Source organism: Saccopteryx bilineata, chromosome 7 (genome assembly GCF_036850765.1).
Source record: "Saccopteryx bilineata isolate mSacBil1 chromosome 7, mSacBil1_pri_phased_curated, whole genome shotgun sequence".
Taxonomy (NCBI): Eukaryota; Metazoa; Chordata; class Mammalia; order Chiroptera; family Emballonuridae; genus Saccopteryx; species Saccopteryx bilineata.
Genome location: NC_089496.1, coordinates 61,907,085 through 61,928,921, shown reverse-complemented (window position 1 = coordinate 61,928,921; position 21,837 = coordinate 61,907,085). Strand labels below are relative to the sequence as shown.

Below are 21,837 nucleotides of genomic sequence, written 5' to 3'. Positions count from 1 at the left end.
AGACTCTAACACTGGCTACCTTTTATTTCTCTATGAATAATTTACTACTAAGTTTATAACCTCTTAGTAAGGTAATCACTTAATAATTATTTTAACAGGCAATGCAAAGGGGAATAGTAAGGAGAGATTTAGTTTTTGGTGGGCAAGTAATGAGCCTTTGTGAAACAAGAGACTGGCTGGAATTTGACAGGTAGAGAAAGATGGGAAGGGCAAGACATTCCTGGCAGAGGAGACACAAAGAGCTAACATCTCAAAGTGGGGATGCACCAGGTCTGTTCAGTGGACTGCCAGCAGCCCAGTTTAGTCGGTGCATGAGTTGCATAAGTGGAAACAGAAAGAGATAGATTTGAAAGCTAACTTTGCAGATGCAAAGCTTGATGAAGGCTTTGAAAAACAGACCGAGGAGTTGCTACTTCTCTAGCCGTTAAGAGAGATTAGGGGTGTAAAAGCCAGTTATCTTACTGAAAGGATTACATCGTAAGGAAATCAAGGACAGGGATTTTAAAAACTAAAGACATGTTCCAATAACCAAATATAAAAAAGGCAACTTACATCATAAAGAAACGCAATTCCAGCAGCAGTAATCACTAAGTAAAATGCAAATCGCCAGCTGCCAAAAGAAAGGAAAGTCTTGTGAAGATGATTGGCACCTGAGGGGAGATATTGGTGGGACAGAAAGAATGCAGGATCCTGTGTCAGACAAGTCTAAGCTGACATCTGGGCTCGGCTGCTGATCAGATGGCTGCAACTTTAGGTAAGTCCCTCAACCTCAGGGAGCCTAACTGCTTTATCTGCAAAGTGGAAACAACAAAACTTACCTGAAAATGTAAAAAGAACTGAAAATAAATTGTTAAAGATACTAACTATAGTGTCCAGTGTGAAGTGAGCAGCCATACGTGGCAGTTAGCATTAGTCTTATTATAATTAGCTCAGTTTCTGACACACAGTAAATGATGGTTTGATGTTAGTATTGTCAAATCATTTATTTGGTCCCCATTTAATTCCCAGTGGGAAGTTTTCTATGTGGTCAGACTTTTTAGTCTTGCCTTTGAAAAGCCTATTTTGAAAGAACATCTTTTTCTCATGTATGGAGAAACACCTATACATTAAGAGACTCTTGCCAAGCTCACATCAGCAGCAACAAACAATAACCAATATCTCGAGAGCTACAATCAGAGAGGAGCCGTTAGAAACCAGCCAGGCTGCCCCCTCCAGCCGCGTGGGCAAGGCCACGGGGGCCTGTGGTGACAACTGAGTGTCCATCAGAAGACCTGGTCAGTGCCTCTCACTGCGGCCCATCTCCCCGACGGACGACAGGACTCAGAGGGGCGGGTGAATCAGGGGAAGCCATTGCAGCTTAGCCTCCTGGGGCTCTGCTCAGTTCTGTGAGTCTCACGTTGGCTCCCCTTCCATTTCTCCATCGAAACAAAAATGTCTCTTGAAAGTCACTAGGCAACGTGAGAACCACACGAGAGGCAGAAAGAAGGAATGCTGTCGGTGTGTCGAATGCAGCAGCGAACGACACAGCTCACACGCTTGCCAGGATGTGAAGAAGAGCAAGAGAGGAAGAGCAGGGCCCTGGTGCACTTCTGCACAGGGTCAGCCTCTGCCCCCAGAGGTGCAGGTGGCCTGGAGGCCCACAGTCTCCCACGGCGGGGAGAATCAAACACGCAGAAGGAAGACCTCGTGTGAAACCCAGAATAAGTGCAGTGCCGCGTGCTGCTCTCAGCACAGTCGCAGTCCTCGAGCACTGGCAGACCTCCCCCGGGGTCCTCGCCCATCCTGCCCCCAGCTATGCTGGCTGGCAGCCCTGCCCACGGGTGGGGGGGCAGTGAGATGAGAAAAGCCCTCTCGGTGTGGTGAACGGAGAGCAGACACTCTCCGCTCCTAGAATGTGATATAATAATTATAATGAAATTTCAAACAAATGATAAGGTCTTGTGAACAAGGGCAACCTCTACCCTAGAAAACAATAAACAGCAGTGAAGGCACTTCTCTGATATTTCCGGGCTTCAGGGTAAGTACACAGTGTCTCCTGCCTGTCCTGGAGAGTGGCGAGTGTACCTCGCTTGAGAGAGAACAAACCCAAGCACAGGACGTGGTCCGGGGACGAGCCTAGGACGCCTGCTGGGAGGGAACAGTGCCTGCTGAGGCCCCACTGCGGCAGCCTCCCGTGGGCAGGAAACCGCAGCCGGTCAGGCTCCGCAGGCCCCTTACCACGCCTCCTGGAACTTCTTCATCCTGCACGGCCTCTCCCGGTTCCGCCGGCTCCGGAACCACCTCTCAACCTGGCGCTCTGTCAGGTTACACTTCTTTGCCAATCCATAAGTGTCAGTCTGCAGAGGGAGAGATGAGCAAGTGAGGCAGAAAGCACAGTCGGACTGGCAGGCGATCAACACAGTGAGGCTGGATTAGAGTGTGCACGCTCAGGAGAGGAGAGAGTGAGTTCGAACGTGAGCCAGAGAATTCACCTTCTGTGCTTACGGAATCTCTCTCTCTCTCTCTCTCTCTCTCTCTCACACACACACACACACACACACACACACAACATACCCCAAAACAAAGAGAACGGCGGTACCCCAGAACTCTGAGTTACTGAGAGAGATCAACTAACTGTCAGTAAGCTGGCAGCAACCCTGTGCTCAGGTTGCGCGCGCGAGCTTGCTCACTCAGCTCGGTTTAGGACAAGTCTGCAGGCTGGGACTGCAGGAGCCAAAGGGCGCCGTGGTCAGCCCAGCCCCTCGCAGAAGAGAGAACACAGCAGGTGGAGAGACAACAGTGCGGTGGGGAGCTGAGGACAGAAAATGCACTCCATCACTTCCCGGCCACGCAGCCCTGAACACGGTGCTCTGACCCTCCTGCGCCATGGGGCAGGGACACAAGAGTGTTCACCGCCTGCCGCATGGGGCTCCTGCATGTGAACTTGTATGGGTCACCACGAGCTCTGCCGGAGCTGGGGGTGGTGGCCAAACCTAGACAGGAGACCGGGACAGAAACACTGAAGAAAACGCATTCCTTCACCTCTAAAAGAGCCGGAAAACGTGAGCAGATCTCCTGCACGAAGGACACTACGCTGCAGCGTTGCATGCGATCCATTCCGGGCCCAGCATGGCTGGTTTGAGTGCTTCACTCATGCAGTCGTTCAAAAAAGTCTGGTGGGGCTGACCTGTGGTGGCGCAGTGGATAAAGCGTTGACCTGGAAATGCTGAGGTAGCCAGTTCGAAACCCTGGGCTTGCTTGGTCAAGACACATATGGGAGTTGATGCTTCCAGCTCCTCCCCCCCTTCTCTCTCTCTGTTTCTCTCTCCCTCTCTCTCTCCTCTCTAAAAAATGAATAAATAAAATTAAAAAAGAAAGTCTGGTGGGTCTCTGCCCGCTGTGAACGAGGCTGTCCCAGGCCTTGGAGCCCCAGCAGGAAGCAAAACCAAGTCCCTGTCCTCACACGGGACTTGTCCCGGGTCTGAGAACACACCGATTTTATCATCCTGTCATTTCCACAGACAACTGCTTGATAAAGGCATCTAGAGCAGTGGTCCCCAACCCCCGGGCCGCAGACCGGTACCAGTCTGTGGGCCATTTGGTACTGGTCAGCAGAGAAAAAATAAATAACTTACATTATTTCTGGTTTATTTATATTTAAGTCTGAACAATGTTTTATTTTTAAAAAATGACCAGATTCCCTCTGTTACATCTGTCTAAGACTCACTCTTGATGCTTGTCTCGGTCACATGATACATTTCATTTATCCGTCCCACCCTAAAGGCCGGTCCGTGAAAATGTTTTCTGACATTAAACCGGTCTATGGCCCAAAGAAAGGTTGGGGGCCACTGGTCTAGAGGACGGCAACCAAACACGATGTGAGGCTTTTGTTCTTCCTGTTTCGCAGCACAGATGAAGCTGGTTGGAAGTCAGTCTTGGAGACTGGCTCATCCATGACCGTGAGAAATCTGCCTGTGAACAAGTCTCTGGAAGTGTTTTCTTTCCTTAACACACGAAATAAGCATTTATTCCATGCCTACAGCACACGGAAAACTGTGCCTGATGTTATGGGAACAAGCATAATTAAGAAACAATGTTCCCTTGGGGAAAATTTGAGTTGTAAAGCCATGTGACACTCCTAGAGAAGTCAGTATGAGATGGGCAGACTACAATCACAACAGCTGAGTTTTACTGAACACCTACTATGTGTCAGGCCCAGTTTGTTGAGACGTATATAGAGAGACGTACACACACAGATAAATAATGGACCCACGCTGCACTCACACAGGCCCAGCGGGCTGTGCAAGGTCAGAGCTCGGAACTCGTTTGGGGCCTCCTCAGTGCCATGTTGTACCCTTCTGTGCTAGCCATCCCAGAACCGAGGCCGCGTGCATGGAGACGTCGTCCTTCTGTGCCGGCCAGCCCAGAACCGAGGCCGTGTGCATGGAGACGTCGTCCTTCTGTGCCGGCCAGCCCAGAACCGAGGCCGCGTGCATGGAGACGGCGTCCTTTGTGTTGGTGCCAGCCCAGAGCCGAGGCCGCGTGCATGGAGACGGCGTCCTTCTGTGCCAGCCAGCCCAGAACCGAGGCTGTGTGCATGGAGACGTTGTCCTTTGTGTTGGTGCCATCCTCAGGGCCATGTGCTCAGTTGTACTAGGAAAGTCATGTGTTTCCCACATGTGTTACCCTGCAGCGTTCTGCCATTACGTCCTTGGAACACTGTGTTAAAGGTAATACCCGTGTCTCAAAACAGCACAAAAATTGGCCTGACTAGGTTGTGGCACAGTGGATAGAGCATCGGACTGGGATGCAGAGGACCCAGGTTCAAGACCCCAAGCTCGCCAGCTTGAGCACGGGCTCATCTGGTTTGAGCAAAAGCCCACCAGCTTGAACTCAAGGTCGCTGGCTCCAGCAAGGGGTTACTCGGTCTGCTGAAGGCCCACGGTCAAGGCACGTATGAGAAAGCAATCAATGAACAACTAAGGTGTTGCAACATGCAACGAAAAACTAATGATTGATGCTTCTCATCTCCGTTCCTGTCTGTCTGTCCCTGTCTATCCCTCTCTCTGACTTACTCTCTGTCTCTATAAATAAATAAAATTACTCTGTCTCTATAAATAAATAAATAAAATTATTCTCTCTGTCTCTATAAATAAATAAATAAAATTAAAAAAAAAACCAGCACAAAAATTGTTTGTTTGTTTTTTTAGTTCCCCCAGCGAGTTGTCTTATCTCAGCTAAATTTATGGCTATCTATGTAACAAAATACAGACAAAATGCTATCCGTATGACACTGGCCAAGTCAGTATGGGAGGTATTATGAGATTATTTTGCTCCCATGTCTGAAGTCACTATTGAGTCATGCACTTTGCTTTCCTGAGTTAGATTCTGTCTTCCCAAGTTCTAGGACTTTTAACCTAAGAGCATTTTTCAGGACTTGTTATCTTGATTTGCTGTGTGAATACTGTCCCAATTTAATAATTCACAAGCAATATAAATTAGAAAGCTTGTCTTTTTTTCATCTTCTTGGTTTGGGGTCGCTGTATACCATTTCTGCTCTTACCTGACACGAATGCTCATTGCCATGTGTCAAGTGAGTGAGAACAATCACTATAGTTGTCCCAGCCTTTGAGGCACATTTTCAGTATTCTGTTCACAGGTAAGTAAGTCGGTTGGGCATACCGGAAACAGCACAGGCCAGGGGCCAGTTCTAGTTCGGCCACTAATTAGCTGCGTGACCTTGATCAGCGCAGTTCCTCTTAGGAGGCCTTGGTCTTCTGACCTGAGTCATGGAGAGAACAGGTGACCTAATTTCTAAATCTCGGTCAGGTCTTCTTACTTGTTGTTTAACCTGCGCCTGGGTGCTTTCTCTCCACGGCAGGGAAATCAGATTAGGACCAAATTTTCTACATGACTTTAAATCTCCTCAACGGTGGATGTGAAGCTCTTCCTAGAGCAAGTGCAGCAGGTAACGGATAGCACAGCCTGGTTTTTGTATATTACACAAAGTATCACCAACCTTAGTCACTCTCACACAGAAACAGAGAGGGCAAGAAGGACTTTCTGAAAGAGTCCTAATTTTTCATAGATATAGCAAGATGATCTCCCTTTTGAAAGATATAAATTATGCTTAGGCATTTTTTAAATGTATTTACTGACTTTAGAGAAGAGAGAAAGAAACAGAAACATCAATCTATTCCTGTATGTGCCCAGACCAGGGACCAAACCCACAACTTTTGAGTATCGGACGATGTTCTAACCAACTGAGTTACCTGGCCAGGGCGCTTAGGCACCATGTTCACTGACAGCAGTGTTTAGATGAACAACTGCACTCTTTTAGAGCACGTGGCAATAAGGAACGTGTGGAGATAGCTTGTCAGACTGTTCTCATTTTAGAAAAAGAAAGAAATCAAATTCAGAAGCCGAGGGCAGTACAAGTTCAAGTGGGCACCGGCTGGCCACAAGCGACTCTGGACGCTGCCTCGCGCTACGCGGCGCGGCCTCCACTGACCTCTCTGGGCAGGGAGCCCGCCCGCCCGACAATCGGCAATGTCATCAAAGCAAATGAATTCAGCAAATGAAGTTCAGGACCTTAAAACTCTGTCCTAAAACTGTGTTAGTATACACTCCTGATCTTGACAATTACTCGTAAGTGTCTGCATTCCTTACCGAGTGCACCGCTGCGGGAGAAGTGTGTCTCCTCTCCCACTGTAACTGTGGAGCTGGGAGGAACCCAGACCCGCCTCAGCACTGTAGTTTTTAAACTAGTAGATTAAAGGCTCTTTCTATGGTATGTAAACATGCAGGACACCACAACATTTCAAGAAGGGCACCTGGCATTGTGCAGAGAATGACCAACCTCAAAATTCCCTCTCCAGGGAGCAGGCAGGGGCACAGAATATGTCTGTGTGTGCTGAGGCCCTGGGCACGACCAATGTCCTTCCCAAGAAAGCCACCACGATAGCCACTTTCACGATGAGTGTGATGAATACTTAATGCGTCACAATCATCAGAGGTGTCAGCTACGGGCTCTGCCTGGACAGTGATCTCTGTTTTAAATCAGTATACACTGTATACACCCTGCCACTAAAAATTAAATTTTAATCGTTAGACTCAAAGGTATGGCATTAGTTATTAGTGTCCAACACTAGACTTATACATAATTGTTCAGCTATTAACATGTGTTATTGTCTATTATAATATTTATTTGTCATTTTATATTATGCTTGGAATGCTATAAAACCTATCACTAGAGATAAAAAATCCCAATGAATCAAGCTATTTGCCAGTTAACTGGAATGGATTTCTTTACACAGATGAAGTAAGCCACAGATGGCTGAAACGTTAAGAAAGGAGATTTTTAAATCTCAAGACAAAGAATTTGTACCTACCTGGGATGGGTGCCTTGTGGAGTATTTGAAAAAATTCTCTAAGACAGGGTTTGGGATGATCTTTCGAACATCTTCTTTAATGCCAAATGCTTTTGCGAGAGGTGTGGCAATTATCCTACAAAAATACAAAAGAATGCTCAAAGTCTGACACTGACTCCACAATACCGCCAGAAAACTCAGGTCATAACTTTAGATTCCAAATGAAAGCTCGGTCACTGGTTCACGTTGTCATTAGACTATCTGCAGCTTACACGTCTCTGCCTCGCAGGAGTTCAGGGAGAAGAAACTCTGAGACCTTTTGTACAAGCAGCGACTTAAAAACTAAAATGCCTGCACAGTCAAAAGTTCATCTTATGTGAATCCAGATATAGTTATACATAAGATTCAGAACTGGGTAAGCCAGTCTACTTAGAGCTTTATTTTTAAGTTTCCCAGAGATGAAAACAAATACCAGTTTTTATATTAAAAGTTTTATTTGGTGATATTATCTAATGGAAATAACTGTGTTCCTTTTTGAAGTTCAAATAGGAGAAACGGCATGCTCTTGAGTAAACACATCTAGGGACAGGATTGGTGGGTGTGTGGCAAGGACATTTTTAACTTTATGAGAAACTGGCATATTGTTTTCCAAAGTGGTTGTACCATTCTGCATTCCAACCAATAACATGCCAGCGTCCCAGCTGCTCCATATTCCTGCACCTGGGTGTTGGCAGTCTTTCTAATTTCAGCAATTCTACTGTGTAGTGATTTCCATGGTTTGTTTTTTACTATAATCTTTATTATTTTCTACTTGTTATAAGTTTAATTTGCTCTCCTATTTTTTTTCCAGTTCCTATGAACTAGAAGGTGAGGTTATGGATTTGAAGTCTTTCTTCTTTTTTCATATAGGTGCTTACAGTTATGAATTTCCCTCTGATCACTGCTTTTGCCGAGTCTCATAAATTTTGCTATGGTGCTTTCCTTCTCATTCATTTCAAAGTGTTTTCTAATGTAGCTTGTGATTTCCCCTAAAACTCACTGGTTATTTAGAAGTATGCTATTTAATTTCCACATATTTGCCAGTTTCACCATTTTCTTGTTAATGCTTTTTTCTTCATCTCATTGTGATCAGAAAACACATTTTGTGTAATTTCTTTTTTTTTTTTTTTACATGTATTGAGACTTGTCTTATGGGTTAATAGATGCTGTATTGGGGAGAATATTCCTTGTGCTCGTGAGAAAACTGTATATTCTGTATTGGGTGATATGCTCTATGCAGGTCTATTAGACAGATTTGATTTAATAGCATTGACCAAATCATCTATTTTCTTGTTAACCTTCCGCACTGACGGCAGCTGGTGACTTGGCCTTAGCCTTCACTTCCACTTTTTTTCTTCTTTTTTTTTATTATTATTTTTTCTGAAGCTGGAAACGGGGAGAGACAGTCAGACAGACTCCCGCATGCGCCCGACCGGGATCCACCCGGCACGCCCACCAGGGGCGACACTCTGCCCACCAGGGGGCGATGCTCTGTCCCTCCGGGGCGTCGCTCTGCCGCGACCAGAGCCACTCTAGCGCCTGGGGCAGAAGCCAAGGAGCCATCCCCAGCGCCCGGGCCATCTTTGCTCCAATGGAGCCTTGGCTGCGGGAGGGGAAGAGAGAGACAGAGAGGAAGGAGGGGGTGGGGGTGGAGAAGCAAATGGGCGCTTCTCCTATGTGCCCTGGCCGGGAATCAAACCCGGGTCTTCCACACGCCAGGCTGACGCTCTACCGCTGAGCCAACCGGCCAGGGCCTCACTTCCACTTTGCTCAAAGCCTTGCGGTCATCCAAAGGTGAGAGGTCAGGGCCTTTGCAGTCTTTCATGAACATGTGGACAGCCCCGGGTGTGCCCACAGCTCTACAAATTCAAGTAGCCTCCGATTTCCAAGAACACATCAGAGCTTTTCAAAACCCCCAGGGGATACCCTATTTTCCAGCTCCGCCTTCCCACAGTCACTCCATCGCCTCTGTTTCAGACAAGCACCCCCAGAGAAAAAAGGCTCTTCTCAAGGGGAGTTCTGAGTCAGGTCACAGAGAGGCAGCCTCGGGAACAGTGTCTGCCAGGAAACCACTGGACAGGTCAGACAGTGACAATTCTCCGGCAATGAAGCTTCAAAGGAGGTCGGATGTGGTCCTGCTCCCTTCAGTGGCTGTGAGGCCACCAGGCTATGGGCTGCAGGTGTCCTGAGGCTACCCCAGTGGGGCATGGGGCCGGGCAGGGACAGGGCGGGTTCAAGTGCCACAAAGCTCACTGTTTTCTCCCAAGCGTCAGCTGTTTTTCTCAACACTCCCTGGATTACCGCAAGCCTCTGGTTAATTCTGAATTTTCAAAAGTTGATTTTGACAATTTCATTACTTTCATGATTGCTTTTATGGAGAGAATTTTTAGAGGTCCTTAATGCTGACATTTTAGTTCATCTCCAGTGTGTAGTAGTGGTTCTAATTGGCGTTTTGCTAATTACTAATTATGTCAAGCATCTTTTAGATGTTTATGTGCCATTTAAGTATCTTCCTTGGTGATGTATCTGCTCAAATCTCTTACCCATTTTAAAAATCATTATTTCTTTGTTTATTATTGGGTTACAGAAGTTCTTTACATGCTCTGAAGGTCAGCCTGTAGCAGGTAGATGTTTTTCCTATGTTTTCTCCAGCCTATGGTTTGTATTTTCATTTTATTTGTATCTTTTTAAAAATAACTATTAAGGCACTTCTTGCATATCATAGAATTCATCCTTTTCAAGTGTACTTTTGAGTGTGTTTTGTTGTTGTTGTTAAAGAAAATTTACCAAGCTGTACAATCATCACCAGGAATCAGCTTTAGACTATTTCCATCCCCGATACAACCCCTCATGCACAGCGACCATTAATCCCTGCTTCCTCTCACCACAGCCCCCGCCGATCACTAATCAGTCTGCCATCTTCCTAGCTGTGACTTTCCCAGGTATTAAATATGTGGTTGTTTGTATCTGGCTTCTCTCACTAGGCCTAATGCTTTTGAGGTCCATCCAGGTATGTGGATGTGTTTAGAGTTTATTCCTTTTTCTTGCTCACTGATAATCCTTTGTATGGCTGTACAAACATTAATAATGCCATTTGAAGCACAAACATCTTAGCTATTTACCAAAGACATTAAAGCACATGCCCAGACAAATTCTTATAACTCAGATAGATGTTCACAGCAGCTCTGTTTCCAATAGCAACTAACGTAAGCAATCTGAATTTTTATCAACTAGAGGACAAATTCATTGTGGTATAGCAATACATTGAAAGACTATTCAGCAATGACAGGAATCACTACACATGTAACAATGTGGCAAAAAAATCTCCAAGCATCATGCTAAGTGAAATGAATTCAGACACAAGAGATCATCATCATCTGTATGATTCCAGTCATCGAAATCTAGAAAGGCATCTTATACAGACAGAGGGGTGTCAGAGATTGCCAGGGGCCAGCTATTAGGGCAGAGACTACATGAATGGGGTACTGGTAAGTTTTTCAGCTGATGAAAATCCCTGACATCGTGATGGCTACATGACTAAATCCATTTCTCGAAATGCCTCATGTTTGGGATGAACGTTATTGCACGTAAATCGTATCTCAATAAAACCGATGTTTTAAACTAATTCTAGATCCCTACTCATCCTTCAGTTCTAACAAAGGCTCCGCCTTCTACTAGGTCAGTCTATTCTTGGACTTGCTTAGGAGTTTCTGTGTTTGATTAAATACTGGACATTTTAGTTATGAATGATCATTTAGCCCTTCAATTCATTTTTTATAACCATAGGAGATGAATAAAAATTTTCTAAGATAATCTGATAAAATGTATAATCTATTCCAACTTCCATATGGGCTACGTGCTCCTGGAAATGTCCCATACGTTTCAGAGACATAGAAACAAACTAATTATGCACCAGATGTACACAGAGCATTGTGGAGAGATCATGAAACACAGCGCCCTACTTACAGAAAAGGAGAAACAGAATATGGTCTTATCACCACACCGTATGTCAACTAATAACACACACCACTTATGTTTATGCACATGTTTTACTGGATCATGCAAACCAAAAGCCATCAGAACCCTTAGAACCCAGCAGGGAGGGGTGTGGGACCAGGGAACTAGGATAAAAGGTAATTAGTGAAAAGGTTTATTCAAATCAATCAATCAAAAGGGGTCTCAACCAGACCAAAAACAGCATGCTATGATTTGAGGAATATGATTAATTACTTCCCCCTTAGCCTAAAAGGGCCAAATAAAACAAAAGCTAAGATAGTCTTAAAACTAATATAGTCCCAAAAAACAAATCTGACAGGGTTTTGGATAAATAAGGGAATGGTTCATTTATTCCCACCTACCAGTTGAAAACTTTTATTGGAGGACACACTCATTGTTTTTACTAGCAGAATAACAGGGCTACATAATGGTTTCATATGGTTGTGTTCTCCATCACAATCACTCAGTGCTATCTCCTCACATGTTAGGACTGAAGAAATGAGGAAGAATGGAAAAGCAAAGCAGAACGGAGCCAAGACTTATGTGGTGAGGGAGTCCAGCCAACCTCAAAGCCAAATGCAGTGTAACATTCCCCTCTGCAGGGTCATGCGCGAGAAAGAATGTGGGTAAGCACACAGAGCAGATAAACACGCATCTACAGCATACTTGCCGATATGAGGAACATATCGCTATTAATTTAAACAGGAAAGACAAATATAGTCTTGTTGTGGTGTTTTTTTTTAACACGTCCAGGCTTCGAGCACAGAAATAACATTTTCAATAGAAGAGAGGAAATAGATAAATATGGTCTCTACTTTCTTATTACCCTTTCTTTTTTTTTTTTTTTTTATTTTTATTTTTATTTTTATTTTTATTTTTTTCTGAAGCTGGAAACAGGGAGAGACAGTCAGACAGACTCCCGCATGCGCCCGACCGGGATTCACCCGGCACGCCCACCAGGGGCGACGCTCTGCCCACCAGGGGGCGATGCTCTGCCCATCCTGGGCGTCGCCATGTTGCGACCAGAGCCACTCCAGCGCCTGGGGCAGAGGCCACAGAGCCATCCCCAGCGCCCGCGCCCGGGCCATCTTTGCTCCAATGGAGCCTTGGCTGCGGGAGGGGAAGAGAGAGACAGAGAGGAAGGTGCGGCGGAGGGGTGGAGAAGCAAATGTGCGCTTCTCCTGTGTGCCCTGGCCGGGAATCGAACCCGGGTCCTCCACACGCTAGGCCGACGCTCAACCGCTGAGCCAACCGGCCAGGGCCTACCCTTTCTTTTTGAATAAATCTAGAAAATCAATCACTTCATCGCAGGGGTCCCCAAACTATGGCCCGCGGGCCGCATGCGGCCCCCTGAGGCCATTTATCCAGCACCCGCCGCACTTCCGGAAGGGGCACCTCTTTCATTGGTGGTCAGTGAGAGGAGCATAGTTCCCATTGAAATACTGGTCAGTTTGTTGATTTAAATTTACTTGTTCTTTATTTTAAATATTGTATTTGTTCCTGTTTTGTTTTTTTTTTTACTTTAAAATAAGATATGTGCAGTGTGCATAGGGATTTGTTCTTTTTTTTTTTTTTTATAGTCCGGCCCTCCAACGATCTGAGGGACAATGAACTGGCCCCCTGTGTAAAAAGTTTGAGGACCCCTGATCTAAGGTAAGTGTAAGTAAATATGACTAGATACTTAATTAAAGATCTCCTTTGCAAAGGAGAGAAGAGAGAAGCACAGTGGGTAGCTGATGAACTGCACCGCAGACAGAGGGAAGGACAGGTCTAAGTTCCAGAAGGGCCTGAGAGAGTGAGGTGCCTGGACTTCCATGTTATTGATACGGTCTAGAAAAAAGCCCAAGAGGAAGAAGAAGAATGTGAGCTTCTGCTCCCGAGCACATGGTTCAAAGGGAGGTTGATTTCCAGGAAAGGGTCTCTCAGGTGTGCTGACTGCCTTCAGAGGGTCCTGTTCAGCTACCCCGATACACCCCTCTTGCTCCTGTTAGCCAAAAGCCTAGCAATCCCAGACGACCACCTTTTCAATATTTCTTTATGGAATAAAAGGCAGGCAGGCCTAGGCAGATAGTCAGCCTATGAAATTTAAACACTTCTCCTAAATAGAAATGATAGCCCGAGAGTACCAGGCAGCTTCCTGTTCCTAAGGATTCAAAGGCTCTTGGACCAGAGTTGAACTGGAGGGTTTTCTATGATAAAACCAAGTATCTGGAGCAATGGAACCCCCAGGAATGCTTTAGTCTAACTGCCCTATCACAGACTGTTACTGCAGAGGATGGGAACAATCACGTTCTGAACTCCTGAAGATCGCTACACCCACCCTTCTTTACAGAATGATGGGCCCGCTGTCCCATCGTGCCCTTAAATCTCACTGCAGACACATAAAAGAATGGATAGAAGAGTCTGAGTACACTAGTTAGAAACTGCTATTGTAGAAAAAATTTTAAAAATCAAGTGTAAGCCACAAACTAAAATTTGTAAGCTTGAGAAATGCAAAAATACAAAGCAAACGTCAGTCAATTTCAAATGATCTACTTCCTTGTCCCTGATCCATCCTGTCTCTCTACTCTTGCTCTCTCCCCTAGAACGAGGAAGAGAAGTGGCTCTGGGCTAATATGGAAGGGCAGAAATGAGCAACCACACCACAGTCTGGTCACAGTCCCTCAGACGAAAGAAGAAGACTTTCCTGTGATGAGCACATCATAGGCAACGCTGAAACGCAGTGTCAAATTTACATAACTTTTTAAGATAGGTCAGAAAACTTCACATTTGCTACCGACCTCTTAGGCTACGTCTTTGCAGTCCCAAGAGATACTAATTTACTCTCTTCTGCCACCGGGAGTGTTTCGCTGTGCAAGTCCACAGGAAAATAAAACACTGACAGCTCTGAACCTGGTGTCGAAACACGTGGGTGCAGGTCCCAGGCCCACTCCTTACGCAATTCCTGCCTGACCGTGGCCGGGGCCCTTACCTCTCACTTTCTCCACTGAGTGGTGATTTTATACACCTCTTAAACTGTATGTTTCTATTCAAGGTGTCGGTAATAAAATATTTATAAGTGGTTTAATCTAATACAAATGATGTAGAGGCCCTGGAACAAATATAAACTTACACTTCAAACAGCAGGATTTCTCTCCTGTTAACTTTCTCCTGACTTCTGCTGAAGCAGAGACCTGGAGACCAGCAGAGCAGCACACAGTGCTCCGCTCAGTCGCAGGACGGAAGAGCCGAGGGTGAGTTATTAGGAGTTAAAGCTCTAAAGACAGGAAAGATGATACAGGCTTTCCTTAGTCCCCTGAGAAGCATCAGGAATGGTCCTAGGAATTAAAAGAAGGTTGGACTCCTTCCTAATTGTTGTTGGCGAGGCCAAGACCAGGACTAACAAGCCGGCCCTCCACAGCTGCACTGCTCTGGCAACCGACAGAATTTTCTAGTTCACTGTCCTGATCAAAACATAAAAAATGGAGCTGTCCACCAGGAAAGTAGGAAATCTGCAATGCAAATAAGTCGAGGGCTTGGATGCCAGCTTCAAAGCTCAGCAGACATGATTCAAGAGATTCGAGACCAGCTTGCTGTCAGGCTGCTAGGACAGCAGCTAGGACAGTAAGCTGCTGACTGGGTAGAGCAGCGGCGAAACTCTACGTTATTCATTCACGCGTTCTCTGACAAATCCAAACAAATGAATACAAAGTAGAATGAACTGTCAGAGAGGAAGAACGTTTGCAAGTGTTCTCAGCTCAGGTTTAGTGGTGTCCAGGGGCCTTCTCTTCCTCCCAACAGCAATAGCACATTGTTGGCCCAAGTGAAGTTATTTGCACAAAAACCTTTTGGAGACCCCATGAAGCAGAGCCAGTCAAACTCACTCTCGAGATAAGGACCCTACAAATGGTTATAAACATATGATCTGCATTACAGTGAGTCTTGGACAAAATGATCTTTATCAGATTTTGTCTTAAGTTTTTCCAGCGCTTGACATTCAAATATTCTTTTTGCTCCAAAAAAATAATGTGCTAATAACAGTTTTTTGAAACAGAGACAACTACAGAGATTATAGATGGACATTTATCTCCTGTTATCACAACACGAGTACAGTTTTAATAAAAATGTTGGAAGTAATAATACCTACTTAAGAAAAAGAAAAGAAGTTTACTTTTTCTGAGAAAGCAAATTTATATATATTTTCTTTCTTTGATTTCCTTATACTTTGGAATGAAAGGCTGCTATTAAAACTTTCAGTAAGCCTTTAAAATAAACTATGCAATAAAGCAATATTAAGTTGGGCCTTTAATGAGCCATTTTTGCTATTTTATAGGCATTCTTAAATGATAGTGCATCCCCTGCCTTTCTGGTAAGCGGGACCTTAGAGGCCGTGGCGCAAGGAAGATGGACTGCGTCCCCACACTGCCCGGGCACTCACAAGCTCTGTGACACCGAACTTCTCAATCTCAATTTTCTTTACAGGAAAACTAGAGCCCTTGTTTCTAGTTTTTATGTGTTCAGCTTCTAGATGACACTTGGTGCACCTCTGATTTCATGAACTCCCCCAACAATCTGGGCCCCATTAGGGGCAACCTCTAAAAAATAGATTCTTTAAGGATCTTATCAAGAGGTTACGATTCTAGAGTTGGGACAAAGGAGGGGAAAGGGAAGGCAAGACATACCCATCATACTTACTTTTCAAAGACATGTCTGATAATCAGCAAGCCAAAGGCACACGGAATCGTCATGTACAAATGAGAGGGTTTCACAAAGATGAGTCCATCGTGGTCTTCAAGGTCCGACCACTTTATGGTTGGAGGGAGCCAGAATCTTTCCAACCAAAACCAGTCTTTAAACTCCTGGAACATTCTGAAGAGACAGAAAAAGAGTACGTTAGATTTGAGAAACAAAATCAAGATAACGTTGAGTAAGTACTTTTACTCAAAATGCTTAAACCAGAGAGTTCTGCAGGGGGTGGGGTAAGAATGGAATACTATTATTTAATGAGTTTCACGACTCTTTGTTGCTTTAAACAAGAACTGCTCGGCAAGTACTCTTAGCACAATTTTGTCTGTGTTGGGCAAACTGAAGTTCAACACAACAGTTGTCCGTACTTTCTGTAAACACATGTTCTTGTTACAGGTATGCATCTTCCTCTTATAAAGAACAAGCACATTTTATTTCCTGTTACAATAAGTTCCAATTAGTCCATGTCAACAAACAGTTACTGAGATCCTATTTGTCAAGCACCATGGTGGCACCAAGGACTCCAAGATGAACAAGAGAACAAGACCTCATTCCTGCCTCGAGGACCTTAGAGTCCTGTGGGCAAAGATGGCTCGGACACACAGTTTTAGGTACAATAAGAAATGGTATAGGCCCTGGCCGGTTGGCTCAGCGGTAGAGCGTCGGCCTGGTGTGCGGGGGGACCCGGGTTCGATTCCTGGCCAGGGCACATAGGAGAGGCGCCCATTTGCTTCTCCACCCCCCCTGCTTCCTTTCTGTCTCTCTCTTCCCCTCCCGCAGCCAAGGCTCCATTGGAGGAAAGATGGCCCGGGTGCTGGGGATGGCTCCTTGGCCTCTGCCCCAGGCACTAGAGTGGCTCTGGTCGTGGCAGAGCGACACCCCAGAGGGGCAGAGCATCGCCCCCTGGTGGGCAGAGCGTCGCCCCTGGTGGGCGTGCCGGCTGGATCCCAGTCTGGCGCATGCGGGAGTCTGTCTGACTGTCTCTCCCCGTTTCCAGCTTCAGAAAAAAAAAAAATGGTATATACAGGGTGCTGTGGGAACACAGTTATGGGCGCTCAGCCTAGCCAGGACGTGTCAGGACACGGTAAATGGCTCAGATGATCCTTGCGATGGAGTGAATGATTGGTGGAAATACACAATGGGATGGCAGGAAAATGAGGAGGAGGAAAGAGAAGTTTCAAGGCAAGGACACAGAAATAAAGAGAAACGCAGAGTTAGAGGTTTGTCATCTCATTGTACAGGCTGTGACCATTTCAATCTTGACTACAAGATGTTTTGATTTCTTCTTTTATGCGTTAAACAGAGAAAGGCGTCAAAATAGCCTCAGATTCAAAACATGGTGGTCAAATAACTCTATCAAAACCTTTTGACTTGTAAACATCCTGGGGCTCCTGGAATAACCCAGCAGTTTGGTGCCACGGCAGCCTAAGAACCCAAGGTGTGGGTGATGGGTTACAGAGGCACCTCGAGTCTGTCTGTCCCCTGGCATACTCGTAAACAGCACCCCCTTCCTTTCCGAAGCATTCTGGTGTGGGCAATAAATCACATGTTTGCTTCCACGTGCTCATTGCATTACTGGCTCCAAGTTGAACAGACAAGCACCCAGGCAACAAATAACCATGATTTAGGTTTTCTTTTGATACTATGACATTAATTATTATACAAAATATATAGTTTGCTACACTCCTAAACTGTGATTTCAGGCATTATAGGTGACGCTGTCCAGTGTGAAATATAAATGTTTCTAATTTATATTTATAATTTGGAGAACAATGAAATAGCTAAATGGGATCATTCTAATTACAGAATTAAACGAATGGCTTGCAATGATCATGTGGGAGTTGCCGCTTCAAACAATGCCCTGTGCACCACATGCAAGCAGTGAATCAGGACACACTGAGAGCCACAGGGACTTCGATACCCAACAGCCACACACAACGAAAGGGAGAGGGAGAGGGAGAGAAGGCAGAGGTGGAGGGCGGGCACCTGGGAGATGCAGCTCACACGGAGGAAGAACAAAAAGTCAATCTGCGTTCCTCACTCTTTCTGCAGGTGCCGCCACCAAACATCAGTTACTGGAGCTCCCGAAGGGTTAAGAAGCCCTTCTTCACCCCACACACAGAAACCAGGCTTAATTTGATACAACTCTAGGAAGGCTGCACAGAAGCAGATCCTGAGGACTCACGTGAGGCAGTCCTCCTCACACAGGACCCCAAAAGCCAAACGACAGAACATGAATCAGGTGAGTTGGACTTCCACGACAAAAAAACCTTTTGTGCAGGTAGGCTCTCTGGTTCCAAGGCCATGGGCCTGAGCCAGCCCCTCCAGCCCCCATGCCCGTCACCTTTCTGGTACCCCAGCCTACGGAGTGTGCCCTTGGGAGGGCGCCCCACCCCCGGGACCCTCACGGTAGCCCAGAAAACTTCGGCTGCTGCATGGAGCTGGTGCGCGGCCTTCCCCACTGTGAGAGCCAAGGTGGACGGCTCCCCGTGTGCTGGCGGCTGGCCTGGGATGTCCCGGCCTTAGCCAACTGGACGCCTTCTCAGGACTCTGGCCTAGAGCAGGCGGCCACATCCACAGCAGCCAATGGCACCCGGCCTGGGCTGCAGCTGCTACCAGAAAGACACTTGTCTCTCCGCTTCTTGGCCTCCCCGACCTCATCGGTGTCTCCTGTCATCCAAGTCTAGTCCTCCACCCTCCTTCCGCGCTGTGAGCCACTTCCAACTGAGTCCTTTGTTTACGACGGTGAGAGAGAGGTGGGTCCAGCTGCCAACAACCAAGAGCGCTGACCTATGCACCCTGTGCTGCCCCCACCCTCCTCGGACTGAACCCTTTTGCTCCAGCGCAGCTGCCTGGCCCAGATGCTGAGCAGTGGTGCGGGGCTGGGGTTTCTCCCACAATTGCAGGGAGCAGCAGGGGTGCCCTGGAGGAGCCGAGGAGGAGCCGCTGCCTGCAGCACTTGTCACTTCACCCCTGGGGTCTCGCCCAGCTGAGGGTGGCACTCACTTGTCCCTCCTTCCTTTCTCCTCCATTTCTGCTCTGGCTACACCTAAGTCTCAGATCCGACAGTGGCCCTCCCGGTCACTGCTACTGACAGCGTGCTGGTGTTCCGGGCAAAGAGGCTGCGGGCCTCCGAGACTGCCTCAGAAAGAGGCGAAACACGTGGCCGACATGGTGAGGCGGTGACACGTGTGCTGCGCTGAGTATCGCCATGCCTCGGCCATCTCCTGGGGAAACGAGAGTCAGAGGACGGAGGTGGACAGAGACATGCATTTCGAAAACCCCACAAATCACTACTCTAAAAGAATAAATAAATAAAATGCTGAGCATCTGTAACAATGCACCTGGCATTCGGGGACCCTGCCTGAGGCTCAGTCACTTTCTGGACGGTCTGAGTTCCCCAGGAACCTGAGAGCCTCTCTCGCACCTCTGCTGATCTGGCTGAACTCTGGGCCTTTCTGGCCGCCGAGAAGACTGTCAGCTGGGTTAACAGCCCTTCAGGCTCTGCCTGGGGCTCAGGGTTCCCCTGAAAGTACACCTGTTTAGTTACTCCTCTGTCATTCCTATTCTCTCTCTTCTTCTTTTTTCCTCATCAATTACTCCAAGTCTGCTTCCCCCCTCCCTTCGGCATTCTCTTAGTACTTCCACCCCTGTTTATATAAAAATATCTGAAGGGAAAACAATTGTTATTTTTATACAAAAATTTGAAGCTGTGTTTTTAAAAATAAAAAAAAATGTGTGCCAGAAAAATACTTGCATGCATTTCTTTTTACTGAGAGGAGCACTGGTCCTGGAAGGGGCACTGGGGCCCAGCTGCTGGGGTGGGGACATTTTTCAGCCCTGTTTGTAATGCCAGCTGCCAAGACTTTACAGGAAGACAAGTCTGGCTAATGCAGGTCCTTATGACTCATCGTCCCCTGACCTCATGGAGCCGGAACCGAACAGGGTGAGGGAAGTCTGCTGAGCCACTTTCTCCGATGAACACTATTAAATCTGACTGAAGGAATCCGACATCTGGGCCACAAGTTTATCCCTATCTGCAGCGGCATGTGTGTAAAGTACTAGAGAACATGGCACTTGCGCTAGTGCTGGGGTGAGAACCCCCAGGCGGGCGGGGGGCTCTGGACGGCTTCCGGCACCTTGCCGCCTAATCCCCACTGCAAACGCCACGTGGCTCGGGGAACAATGACAGCAACGGAACTTGTCTCTCAGATAGAGGAGCGACAGGAAAACGTCTCTGCAGAACAGAAATCGTCACTCAGACAGAGGTCGGCGGTGAGAAATGGGGAACCAGGCAGATAAGTCAAACTGCCATGAAGGTGTACCCTGAGCATGAAGAAGACACTTGAATCGGCATGCACAACATCTGAGCATGCTGAAGGCGGGAGGGTGTGAGAGGCAGCGAGCCCTTTGGAGACGGGGTGACCAGATTACAGTGCGGCCAGGCTTCTTCCTAAAGAGAAATCCAGCAGCCGTAGACAGGGACCTTCTCTGGCCTCGTTCAGTTTTGTACACCCTAAGCTGGCACACTGTAGACACTAAATAATTATTTGTGGAATGCATGGATGGGAAGTTTACCAAGGCTGAAAATCAAGGAGAGATGTTATGGCCAAAAGCATTATCTAATTCAATCATCTACACACAACTTCATTTGTATTAGTTGCAAAACAACTTTTAAAACCTGGGACAGGGGTCAGGTAAACATGCTTATCTGCACTGAGTCTGTTTGTGTTTTCTTTGGAACGAACTCTACCAACTCGGCCAAAAATACTGGTTATGCCTTTCAGATAAAACACCAAGGACAACATTAGCAGCTACTTGCTTCCTGTCGACAGTGTTAGTACTGAGCCAACTGTAAATTTTACTTTTAAAGCACTTTAAATTGTGCCATTTGAAACAGCTAAGACAATGCAAATGATCGAGTAACTTAACTCTGTAGGGTATTTATGATTAAGTTACTGTGTAACAAGCTTACAAATGCCTGGGCTTACAACTATAATAAAACTGAAGAAAAAGAAAAGGCCTGTAGTTTGTCAAGAAGTAATTAACTTACAAGATAAAAACAACTTTAAGTGATCCTCTCATACTCAAGTTTCCAATTGTATCCATTTAAAGCCTCAAAGAAATTCAGAACAGATTGAGAGACTAAAAAAGGAAAAGCTTCCCAGTATTTGTAGCAAAAGCACGGGACCACCTCGGAGATGTCATTGAGGGGCACCAGGACGTCCTAAGTAACCATTCATTCTGCCATTTCATTACAGGTCTCGCCCCCCAAGTTTGCCTGGGCACATGGCTGCCCTGCCACGGGAAGCAATACTTCCTAACCTCCCTCGTGGCCAAATGTGGCCGTGTGTGACTAGGTCTGGATCGGCGACAGGGAGTGGGACTGATTCCAGCATCTCCCTGAAAAGCAAGGGTGTGCCCTGGCTTCTCTCTGTCTTCCTTCCTGACAGCTGGAACGGGGGTGGCCCCTGGACTGCCGCATGCAAGGGAAATAAAATCCCACCTTCTCTAAGTCCTTGAACTCAGAGTGCTCTTTGTTCTAATAGAGATGTCAATGAGAACCACACTTTATATTGCTCCCACACAGGTTACAAAGCCTGCAGATACCTGCTCATCAAAAAACACCTAGAGAGAATAAAAAAGGCAAGATATGGACTGCGAGAAAATATTTGCAGTACAAAAGACTTGTATCTACAATATACAAAGAACTCTGACAACTGGAGAA

At 46.4% G+C, this 21,837-nt stretch overlaps 1 protein-coding gene across 4 annotated transcripts in view; it reads right to left on the bottom strand.

Annotated features, from left to right (window-relative positions):
* Nucleotides 1–21,837, bottom strand: part of CERS3 (ceramide synthase 3) — an 86,679-nt gene that overhangs the window by 36,180 nt on the left and 28,662 nt on the right. For all 4 annotated transcript variants that reach the window (XM_066238723.1, XM_066238722.1, XM_066238724.1 and 1 more), the window contains 4 exons: nucleotides 16,059–16,232; nucleotides 7,371–7,485; nucleotides 2,218–2,336; nucleotides 553–610 (listed from right to left, as the gene is read on the bottom strand). In XM_066238723.1, the coding sequence (XP_066094820.1) occupies nucleotides 553–610; nucleotides 2,218–2,336; nucleotides 7,371–7,485; nucleotides 16,059–16,231 (465 nt within the window). In that variant the 5' untranslated portion in view covers nucleotide 16,232. The remainder of the gene's footprint in view (nucleotides 1–552; nucleotides 611–2,217; nucleotides 2,337–7,370; nucleotides 7,486–16,058; nucleotides 16,233–21,837) is intronic.